This window comes from Aspergillus pseudotamarii, assembly GCF_009193445.1.
Source record: "Aspergillus pseudotamarii strain CBS 117625 unplaced genomic scaffold BDV38scaffold_68, whole genome shotgun sequence".
Classification (NCBI taxonomy): Eukaryota; Fungi; Ascomycota; class Eurotiomycetes; order Eurotiales; family Aspergillaceae; genus Aspergillus; species Aspergillus pseudotamarii.
Genome location: NW_022475082.1, coordinates 172,677 through 197,617, shown reverse-complemented (window position 1 = coordinate 197,617; position 24,941 = coordinate 172,677). Strand labels below are relative to the sequence as shown.

General features: G+C 47.7%; 5 protein-coding genes across 5 annotated transcripts; 2 read left to right on the top strand and 3 right to left on the bottom strand.

Annotated features, from left to right (window-relative positions):
- Positions 1-1,809: 1,809 nt before the first annotated feature.
- On the bottom strand, positions 1,810-11,710 carry prp8 (U4/U6-U5 snRNP complex subunit PRP8). The gene has a single exon (XM_032052199.1). It carries the CDS (start codon positions 11,499-11,501, stop codon positions 2,022-2,024), a length of 9,480 nt encoding a protein of 3,159 aa, XP_031909422.1. The 5' UTR covers positions 11,502-11,710; the 3' UTR covers positions 1,810-2,021.
- Positions 11,711-11,843: 133 nt separating this feature from the next.
- BDV38DRAFT_258633 (60S ribosomal protein eL34) lies at positions 11,844-12,935 on the top strand. Its single transcript, XM_032055753.1, has 4 exons — positions 11,844-12,001; positions 12,073-12,086; positions 12,229-12,352; positions 12,551-12,935. Exons 1-4 carry the CDS (start codon positions 11,978-11,980, stop codon positions 12,740-12,742), a joined length of 354 nt encoding a protein of 117 aa, XP_031909421.1. The 5' UTR covers positions 11,844-11,977; the 3' UTR covers positions 12,743-12,935.
- A 4,782-nt stretch (positions 12,936-17,717) lies between these two features.
- BDV38DRAFT_258627 (uncharacterized protein) lies at positions 17,718-18,953 on the bottom strand. The gene has a single exon (XM_032055752.1). It carries the CDS (start codon positions 18,914-18,916, stop codon positions 17,759-17,761), a length of 1,158 nt encoding a protein of 385 aa, XP_031909420.1. The 5' UTR covers positions 18,917-18,953; the 3' UTR covers positions 17,718-17,758.
- A 1,525-nt stretch (positions 18,954-20,478) lies between these two features.
- Positions 20,479-22,789, bottom strand: BDV38DRAFT_258622 (splicing factor cactin). Its single transcript, XM_032055751.1, has 3 exons — positions 22,128-22,789; positions 21,593-22,072; positions 20,479-21,536 (listed from the first exon to the last, which is right to left on the bottom strand). Exons 1-3 carry the CDS (start codon positions 22,623-22,625, stop codon positions 20,889-20,891), a joined length of 1,626 nt encoding a protein of 541 aa, XP_031909419.1. The 5' UTR covers positions 22,626-22,789; the 3' UTR covers positions 20,479-20,888.
- A 51-nt stretch (positions 22,790-22,840) lies between these two features.
- BDV38DRAFT_187371 (uncharacterized protein) lies at positions 22,841-24,823 on the top strand. Its single transcript, XM_032052198.1, has 2 exons — positions 22,841-23,800; positions 23,851-24,823. The coding sequence occupies exons 1-2, from the start codon at positions 22,904-22,906 to the stop codon at positions 24,610-24,612; spliced, it is 1,659 nt and encodes a 552-aa protein (XP_031909418.1). The 5' UTR covers positions 22,841-22,903; the 3' UTR covers positions 24,613-24,823.
- The last annotated feature ends 118 nt before the right edge of the window (positions 24,824-24,941 follow it).

Sequence of the window (24,941 nt, the reverse complement as noted above, 5' to 3'; positions counted from 1 at the left end):
TTCTTTTTTTTTTTCCCTCTCCCTCTCTCCCCCCCCTCTCTCTCTTTCTTTTTCTGCTCACGTTCAAGGTAGAGATCACGCAAAAAAAGGCGCAAGTAATGGTAAACGGTCCCCCACCCACGTTTGATGAATCCTAGTCCAGTCCGTTCTTTTTTTGGTTTTCCCCTTGTCTCTCCTTAATCCTTCGGCCGGGACCGATAGCAATGGCAGATGGATGCCGGTGCCCTGACAAGTGGCTGTTCAACTTCAACCACGATCAAAGGAGCTTTATCCAACCTTAATTTTCGCGATCACCTACCCCCAGAGGCAGTCGCTGGTTGTAAAACGGTCGGAAATAATAGCCTGGCTAGCGCCCGAGAACGTGTGGCGAAGAACGGGTTGTTCAGCGCCGTCCCATCACTAGTTTAGTTTAAATTCCTATCATCATTTTACTTAAACGGCAAGTAGGGGCTTAAAACATACGTAAGAAACGCTCCATCCTCGGGCTAGCGCCGACTGATACGCGGTACGATATATGACTCGAGACCCAGGTGGATCAATCGTCGAGGTTATCTAGTATAATCTTGCAGCTTAAGTTAGCATGGTCCGAGTGATTTTCCAGAGTGTAATTTGACTTTGCTTCCGAATCTGTGAATTCATTGGATCAATGGTGAGACCATGAAAGAAGACGATCTTCAAAAGTTCCCTGGCACGGCCTGTGGTTGCCCTACACGAATTAATCATTTGGGAAAAAAAAAAAAAAAAAAAAAGAGAGAGATAGAGAAATGAAAGTGAAGCTGTCGTCCCCAGAATGGGTAAAAAGGAACATTTCCAAGATTATGGAGAATTGTTTTTTATTCCTTATTTTTATTTTTATTTTTATTTTTTTATTTTTTATTTTTTTTCCGTGTTTTCCTTCTTTTCTTTTAGGGCGTTCCGGATACAGCCGGAAAACAATAATTAAGGTGGCGTACGGAGCACAACCGTGAAGGATAACAGGGCCAGGATAAAGAAGAAAGAAAAGAGAAAAGAGAAAGATACAAATTAAATAAAAATTAATATCAAAAAGAGAGATAAATGGTAAGAGCCACGGGAAATTATCAAAGAAGAAACAAACCCAAATTCACCATCCAAAGTTGGAGAGATAGATGTGTTGAGATGCGTTGCGGGTGTATGCGTATGTTGAATGTGAATGTGAATATAGACAATGTTTGTCGTTCTCCTCTCAAAGATCCATCCTACAGTACTCTGTATCTTGGTAGGTACATAGTAGTAGGTCTGAGGTCTCTCTCTCTCTTTTCCTTCCCAAGTGAGGCTTGAAGCCACCGCAAGCCATTGGAGGGAGAGCGTGTCACAAGACCCTAACCACAAACAGCTCCATACATCGCATACCCTAACTTCTTCCTTTTCATTGTTCAAAAAATAATGTTTGATTACAATCATCCTTCTCTTTTCCGCTTCTTTCTAATTTGTTTCTCTTTTCTTTTTCTTCCCCTTTCATTATTCCCCTCTCTTATTATTTCCTCTTCTTGATTGAACTTCTGATTGGATTTTCCTTTCTTTTCATTCCAGCTAATGTACCCCTCTCCTGGAAGATACCCACTCGTCGCTCCCCTCATATCAGCACTACGAAAACGGAGAAAAGGGTCCGATCCACTCTAGAATCTCGATTGTATATTTTTTCTTTTCGTGCCCCAGCTGATCAATACATTAATAACCGCTGAGACTTCTGACATGAGGAATAGTCCTTTTACTATACATGCAAATGAAACCCTCTCCCCAATGCTGTCTCCATACTGTTGCATGATTGCCTAGTCAAACCATATGCATCCCTCGCTTTTTATTTTCCCTTTTCGTAGAGTATACATAAATTAATGATAAGAAAAACGGATCAAAGAGAATCGCCATCATGAGAGATAAAAAACAAGACAAGAAAGTTAAAAGCTATGGAGAAAACAGTAACATGAATAATGAAACATAAAATAAATAAAAAGATAGGTTCAATCATACATAACGTTTCCAACGCCTTTCACATTTGCAGATCATGCAAAGTTATCAGATCGATCAACCCAAATATCCTCCAGTTCTGCAAAGTTTTGGAAGTGCAGTGGTCGGTGTTGATCGTCATAAAACCTCAGGGGCGTGTCGATCTTCACGTACACTGGCCGTTTCTCGACACTGCCGAAGGAGCTGCCCATGAAACTATAGTTCCACACGTTATCCTCGGGAACCAGGAAATAACCGCGAATCTTGTCACTGAGTAACAGCTGGCACTTCTCCCCCATGCTGGTCGAGAAGCCCTGCGGTTGGTCAGACGTCGTGTCCTTGTTCTCGGCACCCCACTTGTATCCTTGCGGCGTGAGACCCCAAGCAGCCAGTGACACGGATCCTGGCGTGAATGAAACGGTCATCGTCACCGTTTTCTTATCCCAGCTGGAGTGCTCATTCATCAGTCGGGCGTGTTGAGTAACATCCATTGCCGTCATGTACGGCGGCTCGTTGCCCGAGATGGTGTGAATCACTCCCAGGGGCTCAAGGTTATTCAAGTAATCATGCTGGGGCAATTGATGCGGTAGCTGGACTTCCCGTGTGTTTCCGACCTGCGGGATCATCACGATCGTGCGAACCTCCTTCACTTGATCGTTATCAGGCGGTGAGCTACCATAGAGATATCCGGCAACTTGCACCCGAAGATCAGCGATAGTAATGAATCGCTTGAGGATGTTCTTAGGCATAATGTAAGTAAAACCCTCGTCACGAACCTCATCCGAAGAGATGTAGATGTTGTTCGCCCTGGTCCGTAAGTTCGATGTCGCAATGGCTCGGGTGCGCCATTCGGTCTTGGATGCGAACGACTGCTGCTCGTACTGTGATGTAGTGGTCACAATGATCTCTTCACCACGGACGTTCTGGGTCTTCGTTGTCACAGCTGTGAGCTGCTTCTGTTCTTCCTGCTGCTTCTCGATCTCCGCTGCCTGCTGTCGCTGCAACGAAGGTGCACTGATCTCCATACCCAAGATGATATCCCTGACTTCACTGCTTGTCAAGCTCTGAACGTTGACATTGTTCTTCTTTCCATAGTCATTGAGAATCAAATCACGCAACTGTACTTCGACCTTGATCCAATCCTCATCAGACAACGAGGGCCAGATGTGGTGCTCCTGGGTGATAACAGTCTTGTCGGGTCTCAAAATAATCTTGGCCTTGTCAATGTTGACGTGCAGAGCACGCAAGATAAGGATGAGTCGGGAAAAGGCAGTATAAGGCGAAATAGACTTCAGCCATTCATCGTAGAGGTTGAACAGAACCATCTGAGGTTCCGTCGCTCGAAGAATCATGTCGGCGAGCTTCTCCACCTTCATAGCAGCCTGGAATGGCAGCTGGAGCTCAGAAGCACGGATCGAAATGTTAGGGAAGTCAAGAAGGTGGACCTCAAGTGGGTCCAACAGACCCTTCCGAGTGACTATAAGCTGTTTCGGCTGTTCTTCAACAGGCAAGGATCGAATGAGAGCCGCCACTTCTTCCGCGGTCTTCCACTTGGCCAATTGACCCAGACGCTTCTGCCCCGCCCAAACACTGGTGTGGATAATCTTCAAGAAAAGCTGTCCAGTTCTGGGGTTGAAGATGAAAATGGCACCGTTGATAGGCTTGGTTGTGAGATTGCCTTCGAAAGTCTTATGAATGGTGACACGGTAAACATTGGTATCATCAATGAATAACTGGATCTGAGGACTGAAAAGCTCCGAGTAGTTCTGGGAGTTAAGGAATTCTTGGTTGCTCTCAGAAGCATACAGCTGCAGGCCCTTCCTGATACGCTCCCTCAGCACATACAACGCAGGGTTAGCCTTCATGACCTTAGCCATAGCTTGCTGAATCAGGGTCTTGAGACCAGGGAAGTATTGTCCATATGCCGAGTAGAGGTTGTACGCGAGGTCAATTCCGATCATCAAACCGGTAGCGGAAGGATAAATGCTCATGCTGTCGGTTGTGTAGTCTAGGTACTTGGCACGAACGTATCTCTCGATGTCGTGAGAATCGTAGTCACCGTATCTCAGCTGCACATCAAGCCAGAACTTGTTCGTCGTAGTGGGCTCGTACACGTCCTTGGTGTCAAACAGCAGCGAGGGCCGAGTGACGTTCCACTTGTTCGTGGCGAAAAGCAAAATGTCCGCACATGAACTGTTCATCTTATACGACTTACGTGGATGGATAGTCTCCTTCTGGACTGCTTCAATACCTAGCTGCTCCAATTCTTGGTCGAAGACTTGACACAAGTCCATGACAACGGACTCGTGGATCTTCTGCCACAAGTGAGCCCGGAAGATCTGGATCAAAGAAATCTTGAGAGTAGGGATCTTTCCGTGCAAGAAAATACCAGTAAGATCCAGCTGGACCTGGAAACCGACATAGACGTTGGCACGGTTGATAGTTGGGGACCACCACAGAGTGAAACGACGGTTAGGAATTTGGTTCAAACCAGATCTTTGAGCATTGGTGAGCTTCTTGAACTTCATACTTTCTTCGAAACCACTGTTGTGCAAAACAAGGTAGTCGTGTCGTAAGTAAAGCTGATCTTTATCAACTCGGAAACCGGCCCATTCGGTAGCTTCGGTTTCAAGACTAATGTCCTTGATCATGAAGCTATGTTCTTGAGGAATGAAGCGTTCAACGCCCTGCTTTCGTGCAAGTAGGCAAGGAACTTCTGCGACATTGCCAAAGATGTGAGCAACAAGTTGGGGATAGCGTTCCGTACGAGTATGATTCCACATCATGCGTCGCTTTGTCCAAACACTTAGACCCAAAGAACGGGCCAATGCAACAACGTCCCAGAAGAGCTTTGAATGCCACGTTTCGCTTTGACTGAAGCCGAACATGTTTTCCGGGTAAACGTACCAACCATCACTATCGATGAGTCCAGCAAGAACAGCAAGACGAACGGACCGTGAGTTCTTCAAATAGACCGGTGGAATACGCTTGGCATCGGCTCCAGGACCGGTTTGGTGAGTAATTAGGCCTAGGCTTTCAAGGGCTTTATGAAGGGAGTTAACACGGGAACTGCCTTCAGATTGATCGACCATTTGATCGAGGAGTTGATCCTGCTCATTGGCATCCAGCTCGCCATATGCTCGACAACCGGTTCGCAAACGATGATTGCGTCGACGGCTAAGGAACTGCGACTGCAGTTGGCTATCGGGCTGGCTGTCGCCCTCAACATCCAGGTTCTCGATCACCTCATCCTCATCAATGTTGTCGAGCTCCTCATCGTCACTATCGGTATCGAGTATATCGAGGTCCGATACCGGCTCTTGGAGGGGGCTGGACAAGGCTTTTTCAGAACCCTCTACTTGTTCAATCAACTGCATGAGTCCAGAATCGGCGGTAAGTTCCGAGAAAATGCTTGAATCTATCTCAGGAACCTCAAGGAGCCCAAATTCGAGGGAATTATCGGGAACAGATTCAGGGACCTCATCAGGATTCGAATCGCCCAACCATTCGGCCATTGAATCAGGAGCAACCGATACACTGGTGACTTCGGCTTGTGATTGGGAACCAGCTGCATCAACCTCCCGGGAATCAAGTTCGGACAAAGACAAGCGCTTTGACTGGGTTTGCGACTCTAATAAGCGGGGGGACGAATCAACTGTTTCGGCAGCAAGTCGCTGCTTTCGAATCGTCTGGCGTGCTTGACGGCAAAGCGGACGTCGAGTAGTATCCATCTTAGCGGTTGGCAATCGAGTATCAGTTCCTGGATGAGGTTTTCCAACGGTCGCATAGCCTAGCTGACCATGCCATACAAGGTTCAGATCCAACTCGGCAGCATGATCGACAAGGAATTCGCGGATTCCAGACTCATGATCCGTATTGATAGTAGTCGACTGGCGGTTGTGATCCCCAAGCCAAAGACCGAGGAAATAGGGGTTGACAGGGACTTTTTGATCGGGCAACTCGAAGCCAGGACTTCTGAATACTCGATAGCGGCTCCTTTCCTCAGCACTAAGGGCGGCGAATTCAGCAGCAGTCATTTCCACAGTATCGTACCGTTCCGCTGCCGAAACTTCGGGGAGGTCTTCATCCTCATTGGCCTCAGGGTTCGAGCTTGGCATCGATTCGAAAGCGTATGATTGAGCGTATTTATTGTAGTTCTGGGAGCAGTACACACGAATCTTCAGCTTTGACCCATTCTTGCCCCAAAGTAGGAACATATTCGGCAAGTTGATGTCGATTGGAAGCTCACCAGCCTTGCCATTAGCAGATTTGGCGAGGAATCGGTTGCGAAGCGTTGCCAACGTAACTTCACCTTGCGAATACAGTTCATGGCTCTTTGCAACGGCAGCAGAGAAAGCGTCATCCTTAGTGTCAAAGAAAACAGGAGGATGGTCGGGATGGCCCTTGATATTGGTTGTCTGGGGATTGCCCCAAGCGTAAGTGAAGTAGACCCCTTTGACTCGCGGATTGGTGACCGAATAGTTCTCTTCGTGGGTCGTAAGGCCAACCGTACCATTGAGTACATTGCGAACTGCCACTGCACCAGTCGTACTCCGTTCGGCATGCAGGACCCAAGCGATAGCGCTCTTCAGAGCCGACAGGAAATCCCCCGGGTCCTTGACCAGGTTATTGGGCCGGTTGGAAGCCGATGGACTAGAACTTGGAACTGGGAGGTCACCAAAGCGACTTTCAAATCGCTGGACATGGCCTTGTATAGAGGGTCCTGAATAAGCATTCCTAGCACGTTTCTCCCGATGAAGAACCAGGATATGGTTCGGTGTAACTACTAAGTCCTCTTTACTTCCACCAATCTTAATGCGATAGAGACGGTCTGTGCCATTCACTATGTTGAATGCTCGACGAGTACCACCATCAGGACCAAGGAGGAGATCTCCCTCGCGAACATCCTGGACCTCGACTTCACTGCCATCATATCGCAACAGTCGTGTTCCCTTGGCAAGACAAGCTCTCTCCCAGAAGAGACCTTCCCATGATGGGAAAGCCGTGGCCTTGAACAAAGTGTGTTCCAAGATGGTCTCTACACCACCCAGAGCTTGGATGACGTCGGTACGGTAGGCGTTCAAGTTCCACAATTTACCATCGTGACGCTGGCTTGTCCACCAGAACGGATTACTCTTCATAAGCTGGTACTGTTTAAATTCTGCTCGAAGACGGAATCCCTTATCGAAGCTGAGAGTGCTGCGGTCCTTCTGGAACAGTGTGTTGATACGAGGCAGACCACGGTCCCAGCTGTCCTCCAGGTCCTCAAGCGTCAAACGACGGTTCTGCTGTTGAGCCTCCTGTCGCTTCTGAGAGTATTCCATCCACACTCTCTGAGAGTCGATGAACTCGGCTTCCCAGGGAATAATGTACCGGAAGATGTTGGGGATCAATGTTTCCTCGTCATGTGACATACCGGCTCGGAAGTGAGTAATACCGGTATCGGTTTGCTTCGACCACCTCTTGTCACTAGCAGGGATAAGGATGTGGGATCCTGAGATCATACCTAGACCTCCTAGTTCCTTTGGAGTGTAGAAAACGGCGGGAGGGAAACGGGAAGGCATCTTAGAGTTAAGCCCAATCTTGACACGGGTCTGGATCTTGGTCTCGCACTTGACGATCGTGTCCAAGAGGTTGACAGTCGATACAGCGGCTTCACGATAGTAGGTGAAGAGAGCAATCAAGGCCGTGTTCCACTTGTTAGCGATCTTAGTGAAGGTCGTGGAACCAGAAGACATGAGGATTTGACGAATTCTGTTGTTGAATTTTTGAATATCCTCCTCTGTAACCTGAAGGAAGGCATGAGCCGTGCGTTCCTTCGTCGTGTTATCGACCAAAGACCAAACGCTATCTTTCACTGAGAACTCTTCATTCTGGTTGCGAATCTTCGGAAGAATGCGAACCTCGAACCCAGACATGGAGAACAGAAGGTTAGGGTTGTCCTTGCTGTAAACGCTGGAAAAGGTATCATCCCATTCGATCGTCGTGATCGACCTCGGCAGACGGTTCTTCAAATCCCAGAATACAGCGCGGCCCAGGTTGACGTCGTGCCGCATCAAGCGCATTCGGCAATCACGTGGCCAGCATTTCTTGTTCTTGTAACCGATAACGTTTTCGAAGTTGGGATCTGGATTTTCTGTCAAAAAGCGCTGGATAAGATCTCTAGACTCGTCTGCAGAGAATCTGAAGAACACCCAAATCCTGTCGACATAGCGGGTATACAAACGAATAGGATGTCTGGTCTCGGTAGCACGATCCCTAAACTGCAGGAAGTCGTTAGGGCTCTGAGGTGGACCCGCCATTTCACTAGCTCTCTGAAGTCCAAGAAGCAGCAGATCAATCATCAAACCATAGAACTGGAAGACGAAGCCAGAGAATTGTAGACCCCGGATCAACCCGTAGCTGTTCGTGTGGTTCATATCCTTGTAGCTGAGCTGCACGTTATTCTTGGAAGTGATGTAGTCAGCCAAGTTGTGGTCCATGATCAAGCGCAGCAGTCGGTTCAATAGAGTAAGATCGATCTTCTCGTAAACCTTCGACAATTCCGTCTCAATCATTACATTTGTCTCGCCATCGGCAGTTTCCCAAACATTGGACAAGTTGTTGATGCCTTGCGCCCACTTGTACGTCAACAGCGGAGGAACTTCGGAATCGGAAGGCTTGATCCACGAGGGGAAGAGGTGGCGCTGTTCTGCCTGATACCAGAGATACTGATCCAAATAAGCGTCGGTGATCTTCTCAATAGGCTCCACATCGTACACTGGATTGATATGACTGTAATTATCGTTCATGTCGATGCCGACTTCCTTGAACGCTCGCTGGGTCAAAAGGAATCGCTTAATTCTGGCCAGTGTCGTTCCAGGAGAATCGTAGGCCTGTTCAATAAGAGCAAGCTCTTCACGCTGGCTCTGATTGAGTCTACCTTTGACAGAGTATGCTTCACGTAAACGTTCAAGAGCAAGGATCAAAATCTTGGTATCATGCTTGTAGGAGACGCTAGGGAATGGAATTGGAGAGAACTTGCGGGACTCGAGCCAATGTACCATGGTGGTGTAGATAGCAACAGCCTCTTCGGATGACACGTAGGGACCATCCTTCAGATAGTTGTGCTGCCTCTCCTGTTCCGCCTTGAGCCACAACCGAGTGAGTCGGCCAAGATTCTTCTTGGCAACGGTCTTATCCACAGTAGCACCGCGGCGAATTCGTTCACGGTTGTAATGCGCGACAGATATCCACCAATCGGCCTTGCTCTTGACATACCGAAGGATGATGTTTTCGATAGGAGCAGGCAACCCAGGAACCTTCCAGGGAATGTTACTCTTCCAGCATCTCCAAGCCTCCGAGAGATGTTGAAGGACTGTATTGACCTTGTTCTGCTTGATACCCTCAGGCATCATGTCCATCAAGTCAGCCATGACGGAAGCACGAAGTTCGAGGTCAAAATGAGACTCCACACGCTGCTTGGTGACAGTCTTCGCAACTCCCTTACTGTGACGACCCTCGAACTGACGTGACAGCAAGTTCCCAAGCCATCTCTCAAGAAGAGGGATGATACCACGCATGAAGAACAGCCAAACGCGCCAGGCTGGTGCCCAGAAACCACATCCAGGACCTTTGCCCACCGGGCCAGAGTTGAATCGGTAGTAGATCAAGTGCTTAAGATCCTTACAAGAACGAATCTGATGCATCAACTTGTACTTGTAACGGTACATACCGGTCAGCTGTCCCACATGGTTGAAAGCATAGAGGATACCATCAGCCAATTGAAAGGCATCGATGTTGCCCAGACGATACTGGACTTGGGCATCAACAATCAGCTTGGTAAGACGCAGAATTTCTCTCATCAAGTGGAAAGCATTTCCGAAACGAGACTTTTTCCGCTCTTTTGTGGTCAGGGTCTTAACCGGCTTCAAGTTGAAGTTGTAGTCCAAATGCAAGTACGTCAAGTTCTTGCGATGAATCAACAAGTTAAGCATGTTGAAACCCTGGCGGCAGACTTGCAAACCAGCCTCAACCCAGTCGATAGTTGTCTGCTGGAAGAACTTGGTAGATTTCAGGGTCCTCAGCAAGTTCTGCTTATTCTGAGCCTTGGGCTTCTTCTTGTGAAGCTCGTTGAGCACAAACGTTTTCAGAAGCTTCTGGTAAGACACGCGAACCTTGACGGGTTGGCCTTGTGGGCAATGCTCGAGGTACCACTGCTTCACCAAGGGCACATCCTGTGCACGAACCATCTTTCCGGAGCGCTTGTTGAATGGGTGAGGAGCCCACCAGAGCGCGATAGCGGATGCGGTCTCGGGGGTGTAAAGCTCCTCGTCTGCGAAGAAAGGCTCGACTTCTCCAGGAAGCTCGAACTCGTCTTCATTATTTCCTGGTCCGAAGATTTCATCTTCGTGGCTGACTGTGATGTTCTTAGGCGCGACGGAGCGAGAGGAGATTGGATTAATTACAGGGTCGAAGTAAAAAGCAGGAAGGTTGGGGTCGTCGGTCCGAACATAAACAACTTGCGGATGGGAGTACCAAGAAACTTTCACGCTTCTAGGGAGAGTATTGTACAAGAAAGGATATGCGACTCGGTATTCCGTGCGAATGGGAGCACGGAAAATAATACGGTCGATGGCGTTAAATTCACTGAAATCTTCGTCGTTGGGATCAATGTCCTTGTATAACGGTTCAAAGCGCGGACCACCGGGGATGGCAACGTTCAGAGCCTTTGCTGTAAAAAAGCTATTCAGATCGAACATGTGGAAGTAGTTCTCGTCTACCACGTCACTGAGGAGTTGATGACTTAGACGATACAGAGTCGCCATCTGCGGTAGAGATAGGTTCCACTTCTTGTAGCTAGGACCATTAACGTGGGGAGTATCAAGGAGAGGTCGATGATCGTAAAACCACTCGTAGACGGGGGAATCCTCATTCTCGTCGAGTTCCATCTGGATGGGCTCTAACGGTTCAACGTCTTCGATATTCTCCGACCAGGACAGTGGTGGTTCTTCGTCATCGAAGGGAGGAAAGCGCATTCTCTTGAAGTGTCTACGGTCACTCTTTTCTCTGCGCATACACACCCACATTGTCGCCCACTGTGCGTGGAAGACGGGTTCGATAACTCTAGGAGTCTCATTTACCAGTGTGAGACAGCCGTTAACGTGGTATAGAACCTTTACTTCCCTTGAAGACTCCCAAGGCATAGGCATGTTTTCCAGCAGCTTCAGAACTGCATGGGGCATGAACTTCAGCGCGCCGAGATAGCTACGCTTTTCGTTGCTGAACTTCTTCTGCGATACATCACCGATATCTCGCACAATCTTTCGTAGGTGCTCTGGGGGCATGTCCGCCTTCTGTGTTTCAACAAATCCACCCTTTCTCTTCTCTCCGAATCGGTTTCGTTGTGTCCGGAGCCATTCGTTCTTCTTCTGAGCAAATTTTGCGACGGTCGGATCAGCTGGCGGCTGATATCCCGGCGGCGGCGGAGCCAGAGGCATCGACGGAGGAGCCGATGCACCCCATCCTGGAGGTGGAGGAGGGGGTAATGATGCCATAATGCCAATGGCGGAATGGAGATAGCTCTGCTCTTTCTGATCGAGGTTAATGCTCGGGCAAGTCGCGTCACAGAGTCACGTTGAAAAAAGTCATTAACAACCGCGAATCATCAACAAAAGCGGTCGGGGGTGGTAATAAACTGGTCAATCTCGCGCGGCGGAGTGAAATCGTAACCCCAAAGATGAAAACAACTCCTGCACGATCCCCTTCTCACGACGGGTGATGAAAGGCGCTCTTCGTGCTCCTTTCCTGATGAGCAAGCTTGAAAAGAGGTGGCGGCTCTGCTCGGACCGGTGCTAGTCCCGATTGGGGTTAGCACCAGCTCGCCAAATTGGCGCTAGCGTGACTCCAGGGCTCCGAGTGAAACCCACACAAATCCAGGTGACTTGCAAGAATTCTGAGAGCTTAACGACGACAACCGACGACGCCGCCGCCAACTTCTTGATCACCGATACAGAGGTTCAAGACAATCAAAATGGCGAACCAGAGACTCCAATACGTGAGTTGTTTCCGTGCAACAAATTTCAAGAGGACCATGAGAAGCTAATTTACCCTTTTTTTCTCAAACAGCGCCGCCGGAACCCGTACGTTGAAAATTTCCCTTCTCACTTTGTCCCCTCATTACGCTCGATACGATAGCATTCAGCCACGATATCTAGCACAGCGAGGAGTTTTTTTTTATCATCTGATTTCACAAGCAGTATATTGATGGAATTTCGTCTATAGGTACAACACGCGGTCCAACAAGGTCCGCATCATCAAGACCCCCGGCGGTGAGCTCCGGTACCTCCACATCAAGAAGAAGGGCACTGCTCCCAAGTGCGGTGACTGTGGCATCAAGCTCCCCGGTGTGAGTACTCCCGATCAGTTTCTGGTTGTTGAGCGAATGACTATGTGCGAATTCTGCGATCGATCCAAGTTGGTGGAAGAATGCGCCTCTTAGGGCGATACGAAGAGGAGGATTGGATTGAGAAGCACAAATTCTCTGCATCGGGCATCGCACTGGCCAATCGAGAAACGAAAACAGCGACTGATCTCTTGCCCATAGGTCCCCGCTCTTCGCCCCCGCGAGTACTCTCAGATCTCTCGCCCCAAGAAGACCGTCACCCGTGCCTACGGCGGTTCCCGCTGCGCTGGCTGCGTCAAGGACCGCATCGTCCGTGCTTTCCTGATCGAGGAGCAGAAGATCGTCAAGAAGGTTCTCAAGGAGTCTCAGGAGAAGGCCGCTGGCAAGCGCTAAATGGGTGCATAATATGCTCAGTATTTTTTCTTTAGTGGGAGCGAATATGGAAAAATAAAATTGGCTGGGTGCGGTTCTCTTAGATTAAAGTGAACACGACGGCTTTACGAAATGCCGTGTTTATGAATTTTATTCAAGACTCAGTTCTCCAAATATCTTACGATTTTGGTTGCAACGCAATAGGTGTTCATCGTTACGGACAGTGTGGACAGGCCCTAGCGTGCAATCTCACGTAGTCTGGGAACGGCCGTCAAAACTATTTCAAACCATACGGCTTCAGCTCTGCAATGTAGTTCCTTGAGCAACTTCAGCCGTCTACCAGGTAAATGAAAACGCCAAGATGAAGTCCGGGTAACATCAGGAACCAAATTCTCAGGTGAGGGCCCATGCAGCGAGAATGGATGACACCATATATCGAAGAATGGTCCGGACAATCAACTATCACTAGATCCAGAGCCTGCTACCAAATCTATCACAATGATAGATCCACCCCAACAGATGGGAAGACACCCAGCCCGACACGTGTGGCTTTCTCACACCGGACGGAATTTTCATCTCGACCGAATCCGTGAAACAACCCAGGGGGCCTCTCCCTATAACGATCAGTGCCAAGTCTTGGGAGGATCATCGGAGAAAAGGCAAGGGTAGGATGACATGAAGGGGAGAGAAGAATAGTCAGAGCCAGAGCCGGCATGCAGGAAATTATTCGAAACCAAACTAAGCCGATACAATAGGTGGCATGGACGAAACGAAATAAGGGACACCTGAGACCGAGGGTGTGGCCTAAGTATCCAAGCCCTTGCCCGTACATATACAACATGCTACGTATTGAGCAGCAACTGGGACACCTCTGCTAGCTACATTCCGAGAAGTCCTCGTACCTGGGTATCCACCTTGAGGTGGGGCTGGGGTGGTTGTGAACGATGCATTGAACGGGCTGTGGATGGCATCATGACAATAGTACGACTGTGATCGTCATACATCGGGGGCGAACGTGCGGACTCCTTGGTAGGTCTGTATGCAGTCATTAGTTAAACTCTATGTAGTGTGGATGGTGGAACCGTTGGGAAGGCTGATCGCAGAAGTGACAGAGATCTGTGCTCTGCACAAGCTGTTTTGTTTGTAGGCCTTCTTTCTTTTTCTACATATTCTTCGAATATGCGTTGTCCCAAATAAGCGTCCGTCATTTCTGCCTAGATGAGGGAATCATCTTTCGTCGGATCAGTAGATGAAGATCATAAATAAAGCATCCTCGCCATGGCCTGTGCACAAAGATGGCGTGCAGCTAAAGTCCGACAAGTGAGTATGTCTCCGTCCAGTGAGTGGCACATTAATCGCAGCGCAGCGCAGTAGATCTCACTCTGACTTCGGACCCTGACAGAGCTTAAGCCGGATTCAGAGCCAAACTATTTACTCATGCGCATATCTGTTAGTCCAATAATCTCCAGAAAGGGCTAGACAAGTAAAAAGCAAAGCTGGAACACCAAGACAAGCAGGAGAATATCATGGAATGACCGCTAATAATGCAGAACATCGCATGTAACAAATAAACCTTCCGCACCATAGCTTGATAGTGCGCGGTTCCGCAGCCATCCTATGAAGCGGTGAGGATTTGTTGGTGCTAGGTTTTTTTTTTTTCTTCATTCCCTAATTTTCGTTTAGGTTCCTTGCATCAATGGATCCATTACTCACCTTCTTTCAGAGGAGATCATCCAGTCGACCTGAATCATGAAAAGGAGGAGGGGAAAAGGTAGCCAGACCACTCGGAACGAAAGGCTGGGTGGTCACCTTCTCTCCCGTCGGCGTGATAATACCCAACCCTAACTGTACTGGAAAGTATCCTGCATGCTGCGTATGCTTCATGGGTTTAACTGTAGGGGGTAAATAGTACTGCCGGACATGACATAGAGATCGTCAATTACACTATGACAGCCTTCTTGTTCTTTTTTTTTTTTTCTAATATTTTTTTTTCATACTACTTATTGTAAATCGTAGTGTGAAGCACGCCATTGTCTGGAATTAAGGGTGAATAGAAAGGCAACGAGGAGGCAACGACTGGCCTGGAGCGCATTAATAGGCATTATCTAAGATACTAGGTTGAATGGCACGATTCCTGGGAGTTGACTTAAATAGTAACAAATCTAAAAAGTGACTGATCGAAACGACAGTTCGGTTAGGCTTCCAGGTGATTATCGTGTCTTGGATGCGGGCTGTTGTCTGATTAGTTCACTGTGAACAAAGTTGGTCCTGATCCAAAATCAGCAGCGTTAGTGGCGTGGAGAATATCAACATGGGTCGTTTATATGGAACGAACTACTGCACTAGAAAGGGTATTGATCTATTATGTTGCGGTGTATATGTGTGTGTATCCAATTGTCTCTACATGTTGTCTCTCATATATAATATTAATACCATACTTTCTATCCAAAGTCGGAGAAAAGATGAAAGGTTGGTAGAGATAAGAGGGATAGAGATGTGTACACATAGCAAGGAACATACTCTATATATATTTATTTATATCCCTATCATCAGTTCTTACTGGAACATACGTACAAATAACGTAGATTAACAATGCAATGCATCAAGACCGGTCAATGCGGAGCTTAATGAACGGATGCAAGTGTGTTCAACACAGCTTTTTTTTTTTTTAACCCGTCGGTACGGCCCGCGTAGAAGTTGAAAGCGAAGAAAGTTAGGGATCCATCGTACTTTTGTTTCGAATGAAGAGGAGGATGGTGATCGGCTGCAGAAGCGCAAAGTTTAGCCGAGCTATCGAACAATAACTCCAGCGACAGTTCAAATTGGCTCCATACCCTGGGAAAAAGCCGTAGTAGTCTCAAGCATAGTCGGGACGTAAGACGAGAGGGGAATTTTTAAAATTAAGATAAATAGAAAAAAAATCTTTTTTTAAAAAAAAAAAATAAATAAAATACAAATAAAAATAAAAAAAAATAAAACAAATAAATAAAATTATTAGCGGGACACAACAAGATGAAGAGAAAAAGCAACAACGTCGGAGAGTACAGTAGTTCATTCGCTACTAAAGATGCCAGTGCATGATGCAGCAGGAGGCCGAGTGAGCCTCTTAAAAGACCATAAGCCCCATCCCGATGGTGGCACAGCGCATTCAGTTCAGCTGATGATGTGTTGCTTTTTTGGCTAATCTGTCCACTCAGAGTGTATCAAGTACGCTTACTCATCTGCCTGGCGGTCCAGGGAGGATGATGAAAGGGGACTCACATATTCTTCCATTAGGCAGAGACGTACTATATGTACATGGTACACTAGAATAGGATAAAAGGGAAGTTGTTTTGCTGGGTCGCCCCTCCTCTCTAGTCTTAATATCGGATCGACGGAGCCGGTGTGTAAGTACCTTTGACTTAGGTCCTGTAGAACTATAATGGGTTAGTTCATGCTGGTGTCACTCATACATCAACTAGTGCCACGACTAATGCTGGTCGAAGACACCCTTACGAGTCACGACCTGTGAGGTTTCAACCGGTTACCGTCTGCCAGTGTGACGCGCCAAGCTAGACTACATTTTTAGTTGCAGCCGGTCAATCTAAGGAGCGGGTCGGAGTCGACCACTCCCAGGAACGACGGTCTTCTGGCTTCTCCTGCTATTACCATTCCACGGAAATAGCCCTACAATGAATGAGGCTTGCTTTCTCTGACATTTATTCTTAATTGCTAGCGATTAAGTACTCATCACTTCAGTAGGAATTAGTAGTTCACTTCTCCAAAATTAAAGATTACGAGGTAATGTTGACTGAGTTAGGGTTATGTGTTACTAGTCTCTAATTATATATATGATTTTTCCCGTACTGCATATAACCCTATCCCATCTGCTTTTTTCCTACTCCACCATTGTTTTTTATCAATTCCTTTTCTGTGATTTCGAGCGGCTGAGCAAGTATGAAACAAGAAACATGGTATAAATTGGCGTCATACATAATATAAGTGGAAAGCGATCATCGATTGATGTCAACTAGAATAGAGAGGCTTGATAACATTAGTACTATAGCCATGGGAATGATAGTCATACCGACCTGTCCCCACCATAGCAAGGCGAATTAACTAGAAGCAAATCAGCGCGCCGGCTGTGGACGGCTTATTCTTCCGCCGAATAGAAAGGCCTGATCTTGGATCACCCTGAACTACCTTAAAATTAGTCCACTTTCATCAATAGATAGATGGAATCCTTGGGCACCAGAAGGAGGTGGGGAGAGTGGGTTGCCAAAGAGTCGCATCAATGAGGTAAGACAATGTCATCCATCTCCATCAAATAAGTCCATTCATGCCGTATGCAGCACATGCAGTGTTTATCGATGCAGAATCCACTTAAAGGTCTGGATGCGCTTGGGGATGCATGTGGGCTACTGACTAGTGTGGCCAGCCCGCACCAAAGAGAGACATGCCATATGTTCCGTGGTCTTCTGTTGATACAGACTCCTGCTGCTACTGCCCAGGGATGGTAGTGTTAATAATGATAATGACGATAGAACAGTAGGAATAAAAATGTGATAGTATTTTGTTTATTCATTACCTCTAATTTGTTTTGTACTGCACACTGGCGACTTTTCCTAGTATGTTCCCGCTGATCGAAGGCCATGGCTTGCAGGAAATTGAACACAGATCAAAAAAAAAAAAAAAAAAAAAAAAAAAAAAAAAAAAAAAAAAAAAAAAAAAAAAAAAAAAAATGAAAGAAAGATGAAAAGGAAAAGCAATGATAAAAAAAGAGACAAAGGATGAAGATGGAGAGGGAGTGAAGGCGTGAAAGCAAGATAGAAACCACAATCCAATACAAGAGTGCCACGCCTTTGATACTCTAGCTAAGAAAATTGCAAAAAGAATTAGACAAAGTATATTACTCAAATAGGAAGGAGTCTGAAGGGGGAAAAAGATAACCGAGAAGTACGGCAAATTAAAATGCATCAAGGAGGACCAAACACGAGGCTATTAGTAGCTACAGTATGTTAGATGTGCAAGTCAGCGCGGCCATTCGGACGCTTCCCCCTATACGGCAAGTTGAACTTCTGCTGAGATATCAGGACCTGTCAATAAGCCATGGGGAAATGGCGGGAGACTACTCCAGCCTAGAAATCCCGTCTCCATCGTTAAACAGTCCGACCCCGGTCCTGCCATGTCACAGAAAATCGCGGTGCATGAAGGAGGGTCAGCGCTACCAACAATACTACCCAAATCGAAGGGTTCGGCTGACGTGCGAGTCAGTGGTGTTGCTGGGCCTGATGCACGAAATCGCGAGACGACCGCCGCCGTCACAGGTGAAGGGTGGTGTTGAGTATGAAGGATTTTGTGAGGTCGCCGCTGCGACACCAGTCGCTGATAGTACCGTTCCTTCCGTAGTTCATCCTGGTTCATAAGTCCGCGGAATTTAGCTGTGATTTTCGTAGCTTTCCCTCCCTTCGCTCCGGATCGTTGGCGTTGAGGAGCTGGTGGGTCTGAGCCCACTGTTTTTTTATAATTCGCCTGCTTTCTATACCGGGTTGTAGACTGAATACCGTAAGTTATTGCCTCATCTGTCAGACGCCAGTAATTCAGGGCTTTCTTGCCCGGTGCTTTCTCCACTCGAACAGCTTCAAAACCCTGTAGCAGGTTTGGTTTCTTAGCAAGGGAGAACAGAAAGAGAAGCATCAACTTGTGCAATCGACATACCGCGTTCATGGATAAGTTGTGTCGAATGCTGTTTTGCCACCCTTTAGAATTGCGATCCTTTCCTTTTGTGGTGTTCTCTTCGAACCAGCCGTAAATCTCCTGAAGAGACAATTTCTTACCGGGTGCGTCCCGGAGAGCTTTGTAAATAAGTGTGGAGTAGGGCGGGTCTACGCCCGCCTCCTCTTCTGCGTTAGCTGGTGTTGCTCGCGTATCAGCGCGGCTAAGTTCGGACTTGATTATAGGAGAGCCCATCTGGCGCGACGAAGCCGAGAAAGCTGGTGACGGTGGCGTTAGAGCTGCAGTGGGATAGGTGGTTGTAAGAATGCCAGATGGGCATTGATGCGGCCCAAAAGCTTCAGATGTTGCTGTATAACGATCAGGCTTTAAAGCATAGGAAACATCATTATCTGGCTCCCGCATCCACTCAGAGGACGTCCTGCTATCATTGGTATGAGACGGCCCCGGCCTTAGATGCCCTGGGGTCGGACCCAACATCATGGAGGACGGTAGCCAGTCGCTGTCGCAGGAAACAAAGAAACGTGGAAGGCCATCAGGCATTGACGGTGTAGACGAGTGAGATGATGGCAGTGTGAAGGCTGAGGTTTCTGTGGTCCATGGGTTTTGACAAGGCATCATCGATGTTGGACTGCTGGGCCCGGAACCCACCCAGTGTTCAACCGCCGGACAGGGGTAGTGATGGCGAAGATCACCTAAAGGCGCGCCATCGATAACAGCGTGTGAAGACGCAGATGTCTCTGTTCGTTTCAGAGCGTATTGTAGTGTAGTTTCCCGAGGTGAAGGAGTTGAGTCGACGCATAGGTCCTGAGACACCAAGAGACGATCCATGTTGTCTTGTAAGCAAACAAACTAATATCAGTCACGGACGGCACAATCTAGACTGGCTAAATTTGCATCTGATGGGACGGTACACGAAAGAAGGAAATATTATAGATATTATAAGTTTCTAACAGGTACAAGCCATGACAGGGAGACGGAAGTCAACAGGTTGAAAAAGGGTAGCCCTGGAAGATGTGAAGATAACGAGAGAGGCTAAAGGGGAGAAAAAAGAAAAAAGGCAGAAGTCGACAGATAAAGACCTCTGGCCATTCAGAAGATGGACATAACTGAAGTTGTGAGGCCAGAAGAAATGCCAGCTCATACATACGGCCTGATGGTCTGTCTGCTGTTTGTATGTGTCTCCGCCAGTCCCAACAAACAAAAGACGGTCTGGCAGAGAGAAAGAAAAAATTAATTAAAAAAGAATTGGATAATTAGGATCAAGAAATATAGAAAAAGAAAAAAGTCAACCAAGGAACTCCCCAGTCAACATGTGCACTGGGGGTGTTGTGGAGGGTGGTGGTGGTGTAGTGGTGCTTCGTTCTAAAGACTTCCCAAGCAGTGGAACAACTAGTCATTGTACACGCAGAGCCAATGACTTTGCAGCATCTAGTAGAGGCTGGATCTTCGGTGCTACAGATGATGGCAATATACGTACTTCTTGATTTACAATGCCTGACAAACCAGGACGAGAGGGGGGTTGTGGAACCGGACAGCTGCATGAGAACTGGCTCTTCTTTGCATAATGGCCACAGTCCGCCAGGTTAGGTGGAAGCCTTTCTGAAAGAGACGTTCTGGCAACTTCCCGGAAGCTCTCAATGTTCTGGGGATGTATCCTGCAGACACTCAGGCCCTTTCCCGCTTTCCCCGACCAGCCGGAACCATTGAAAGGCTATGAGGGTGGCTTGGGTGGCACCGAAGCCGCATCGTCGCAGAGGTTTCTTTCATTTGCTGAAGGCCAAGCTAGAAGGTCGGCATTTCAGATCTGAGTGGCCGTACGTACGTATGGGGGAGGCGGCGTTCATCCTCCAGCGACACGTGACCCGCTCCTTAATGGGAAGAGAAACGCGTGACGTTGGATGGCAAAGCCCACGGCGGTAAGCCAGTGTTGATGGTAGCGGAAATAAGCCCTAGTCCATGGTTGCACACACGTGGGAGCCATAACCTGCGAGTCAGGAAGCTTAAACCCCATGGAGGTTATGTACCTAATGCTATATATCCGATGATATGATACATTCTAGCGTCTGCTGATCGAATTTGGTCCAATACTGTAGCTGGTGGTTAATACTTCCCGACCAACTAGATCGCCCGGTTGTGCGTTGCCTTGCTATAGCAGTTATGGATACGTTGATAGTAGATAATGCCTTAATTTGAAACTCCGAAAATACCATTATTATAGCCATATGCGCCTATACACCAGTTGGGTCGAGATAGATCAATATATAACGATGTCGATGCGAGTAGAGGTTCCTATCAAGGCCTTACTTTCGGTAGTAGACCTATCATGGATGTTAGAGGGAAAATGCTTTGTGCGACAGAGAGGGGGGGATCTCACCCGCTTGAATTGAAAGTGTAGCTGTAAGATACCCTATGGATTGTGTCAGAAGATTAAAATTGAAGCCAGAACCTGGGGCTAAACAATCGGCGCGTCTACCTTGTCAAAGGTGCTCTTGAAGCCTCTTTCCCTCTTGGCGCTATAGTCCCATTCCTTATCAACAATTCGAAATGCGATATCTTCGTAAGGGGGCCCGGCCATAAATCTAATAAGACAAGTATCTTCTTCACCAGCTGCTGCAAAAGACTGGCCGCGCTTTCTTCCGTGCTCGCGTTCAATACGATAGGTCGGCGCTTTCGTCTTATCGATGAGGTCGGGGTAGAAGATGTTGAATTTGTAGCCTTGTACCACCTTGGGTGGTGGGTTATCATGGTCATAATGAGTCTGGTTGTACTTATTCCACTCGTAACCCATCTGCACCCGGTTGAAGTATCGCGGCTTGCGCGGCCGGTACTTGTTCGCCCACTGAGGCTGGGACCCCGTGCTTACGGATTCTTCGCCCGTGAAGATCTCTTCATTCTCACTGACTCCTCTCGCAAGCTCTCGCTCATAGAGTGCCTTTGTTGCCTGTGAGAAATCTTCATTGGGTATGGTAGAAAAACGGGAGGAGCCAGTAACCGCAGGCAAGTTTGGTGTTTGGTTCACAGGAACAGCAGAGGATTTCTCTGCTTGCCTCTGGCGGAGAGGTACAAACCCCATCTTTAGAATCTTTTGCCGTTCGCGAGCCTAAAAAGATTCCATCAGCGCATGGCCTGTACCGCTTAAAAGCCGTTGCGACCTACCACCTGATCCAAAAAGCTCGACTCATCTACTATCTCCAAGACCTTATCCTCCGGGCGAACCTGGAGCAGCGGGTCAGGATCAAGACCACGAAATTCTTCATCTAACCCAGCTTGCGTTTTGCCCTCGGTCGATGGCTGGATAACTGGCGCTAGAGGTGCAAGCTTTGCCCGAACCGACTCCGCCTCGTCGCGTTGTTGTTGGCGTAATCCTCGAACACGTTCGTCTATGACTGCCTGAAAGACCTTCTTAAGTTTGGCGCGTGCTTTCCAGACGGTGAGACTCCGCAGTAGTTCTTCCCAGTAATCGGTATCGATGGGTTCATTAGAATCCAACTTTTTCTTGACCTGTATCTCAAGGGTTTGAAGTTGCTCGTACGTTTTGGGACTCAAGAGCCTATTGATATCCGCAGCGACGGAGCTCAGCGTACGCCCTTCGGGAGCCGTGATTTTCTGACGGTCGCGACAGATAATTCTCATAGTCTGTGCAGACCGGTTAGCAATAACTTTAGATAAACCAGAGCCTAATGTGATCTACCTTCCAGAAATCCCTGTTTTGCGGATTTGCCTCCAAACTCAAAAAAGTATCAATATCCTTCTCCAAGTCCAGCAATTGACTCTGAGACAGTCCTTCGAAAACGCCATCCGGATCCACGATGTCCAGGTCCGAGTCCACAATCTCGTCATCAAGAGGGTTCCTCGTCGGATCGATAAATCGCAGGGTAACAGTAAGCCAGTCAATCGGCTTCGCCCGGCCCTCTTTGACACGAATCTCAGCCTTCTTTTTGGCCTGTTTAAGCACGAAAACGTCCTCCTGCGCTACCCATTCACGCACTTGCTCGTCTTCTTGCAATTGATTTAACCGCATCTGATCCTTCATATTCCTCGACTGCGACTGCGCCGGTCGGTCTCTTCCATTGCTCTGGTAGTCCCTCTCATCGTATCTGCGGGGAAGCTTCTGGGGTTGACGCGATGAAGGCGATCGCGATCGGCTTCGTTTCGTCGAACCTGATCTGTCCGGAAAACGTGACGACATAACTGACACGTCTATAGAGTGCAATGAGAGGAGGAAGCCGGAAATAGGCAAATATCGCTGTGGGCGCTGAAACCTAAAGTCAGCAAAAACGTGAAGCTTTCGTCTGATGCTTTTTTTGGAGAAAGCGTCCGCCAAGACACAAGTGGAGCAGCGGAACAGTAAAGGTTTCCGCCTTATCAGCTTTGCCGCCTAGTAGAAGACTACAGTTTGTATATCTTAAAACCACAGTTCCGGTCATATCTAATGGTATTCCAAATTTCATCATTTAATGCTAAGAAATGTCCGCCAAGTGGCAGAGATTGCGCCTTTCGAATCGAGGGGTAATACCTCCACTTCTTTTCAAATATTCCTCAACATCAAAAGGCTACGAGTTGTACATTACTGATCTTACCAACATCTGGTCTGAACATTTGACCCGCCAAGATATCCTGAGAAGAGCTGATGAGGATGACTCCACAATCGATCCGACCGAGGACACGGAACAGTTTGGAGTCCTCCTGCAAAAGATAGAAGACGCACTGTGTAGCCAGCCAGGAAGCACCGTGGCCTTGAATCATAGCTCAGGAGACTTGCTGGAGCTAACTACATCTACCAAACTGCCAGCTCCACTTCAGCCTTTGAAGTGGGCTGCACGTCTCTCCAAGGAGCCGCACTCTGCCGTTACTGGCCAACTGCTGCTTCCCCTCATAAAGGCGGAAGCTGACTGGGAGTCGCACCAGCGAACCCTCATTGATCAACTGCATAGGAAAGACTGGATTCTCGCGAAGCTCTTCGATAAGATCGAAACTGTGGGCATCGATCTAAGTACTATATTTCCTGGTATCTCTGGCTTACGGACGGGTCAGAAAGGCATAACGCTAGCCCAGGCCGCCAAACATATAAAAGGTGTTGCGCCTTTCGACGAAAAAGCATGGCTTGAGGATGTCAGTGCGTCAGCTTCTGCATCTGGTCTTGCCGCTAATATTCTGGCGGAGGTTTCCAATTCTAACGGCCCAAATCGATCGAGAGGTCTTGAACTACCACCAGACAAGTGGTGGGAGAAACTTACTGTAACTAAGACTACTTCGGCCTCTATACGAGAAGAAGGCGAACCGAAAAAAGGACGCGAGCCTCCTAAAGATGTGTTGGAAACCGATACTGATACGGCTACTGAAACAGAGGATGACGAGTTTGAAGTAAGTACAACCTTTAGAATTAGAAGTACCGCAGTTAAGTTTGTCTTTAGCGGCAAGAAACGCCCCCAAGATTGAAGCAATTCAAGAGCGGCGAGAAAACCCCCATCAACATTGAGCAGGATGAAGACCTCGGAAAAACTCCTTCAAATGAACCAGCACCTCTGCCAAGGCAGAAAAGCTCTGCAAAACTATCAGGAGGTCTGGGGGTTATCGGTGGGAAAAAACAAACTAGACCGCCCCAGCCCTTACCATCTACGCTCGCACCACAATTAGCCGACGACCAAACAGATTCAGGGTCTGACCATGAAAGTGTGGCTTTAGCACCAACCTCACCAACGAAGCCTAAACCAAAGTTGTCAGATAAAGCGCAGGGTAAATCGCGAGGATTGGGAGTCATCGGTAGTAAGAAGAAACCAAGGCAAGCTACCCCTAGTGAGCCTCGATCTTCACCAACGATAGAATCCCCAAGTACAACAGACCAGCCACCTCCCGCAACATCTCCTTTGATAGAGACTAGAACGAAGAGAGTTGGTAAACTTGGTGTGATAGGAGGCAAACCCTCAAAAAGTGATGCGACTACTACTTTGACACGTCAACCAGAGGAGGGCAACGTTGATTTCTCTAGGGAGATGTCAAACCACAGTTCTGAACCACCAAGGTCTCCATCGGCTGAACGACGACAGCCAGTGACAATGGAACAGCCAGGGAGAGAGGAAGTAGGTCAGGAAAGAGCGGATAGGATGCGCGAAGAATTAAAGAGACAGCTGGAGGCAAAGAGTAAAGCCCCAGCTAAGAAGAAGCGGAAATTCTGAGTTCTTTTTCTTTCTCCTTCTGATAGGCTGTTGTGTGAATCAATCAGTAACTACTGTACATTTGAGGGCATCTTGGATCACGCGACAGTTTATTACGGGAATATTTGGCAATGCCCAGGTGTAGATTTATTTACAACACTGCAATATGTTATTAGTATATCTTAAACCGTAAAATTCCGCAAGCAAAGATTAGATTGATGGTATCTTTGGGGTGTGATATGGTACAAATGACTTGAAAATGGACAAGTATCACAATTGTTATACCATGGTATCATATTGAACGCCGTAGAGATAATCTGCTGATCTGAACATTTATGACCGCTTCATTC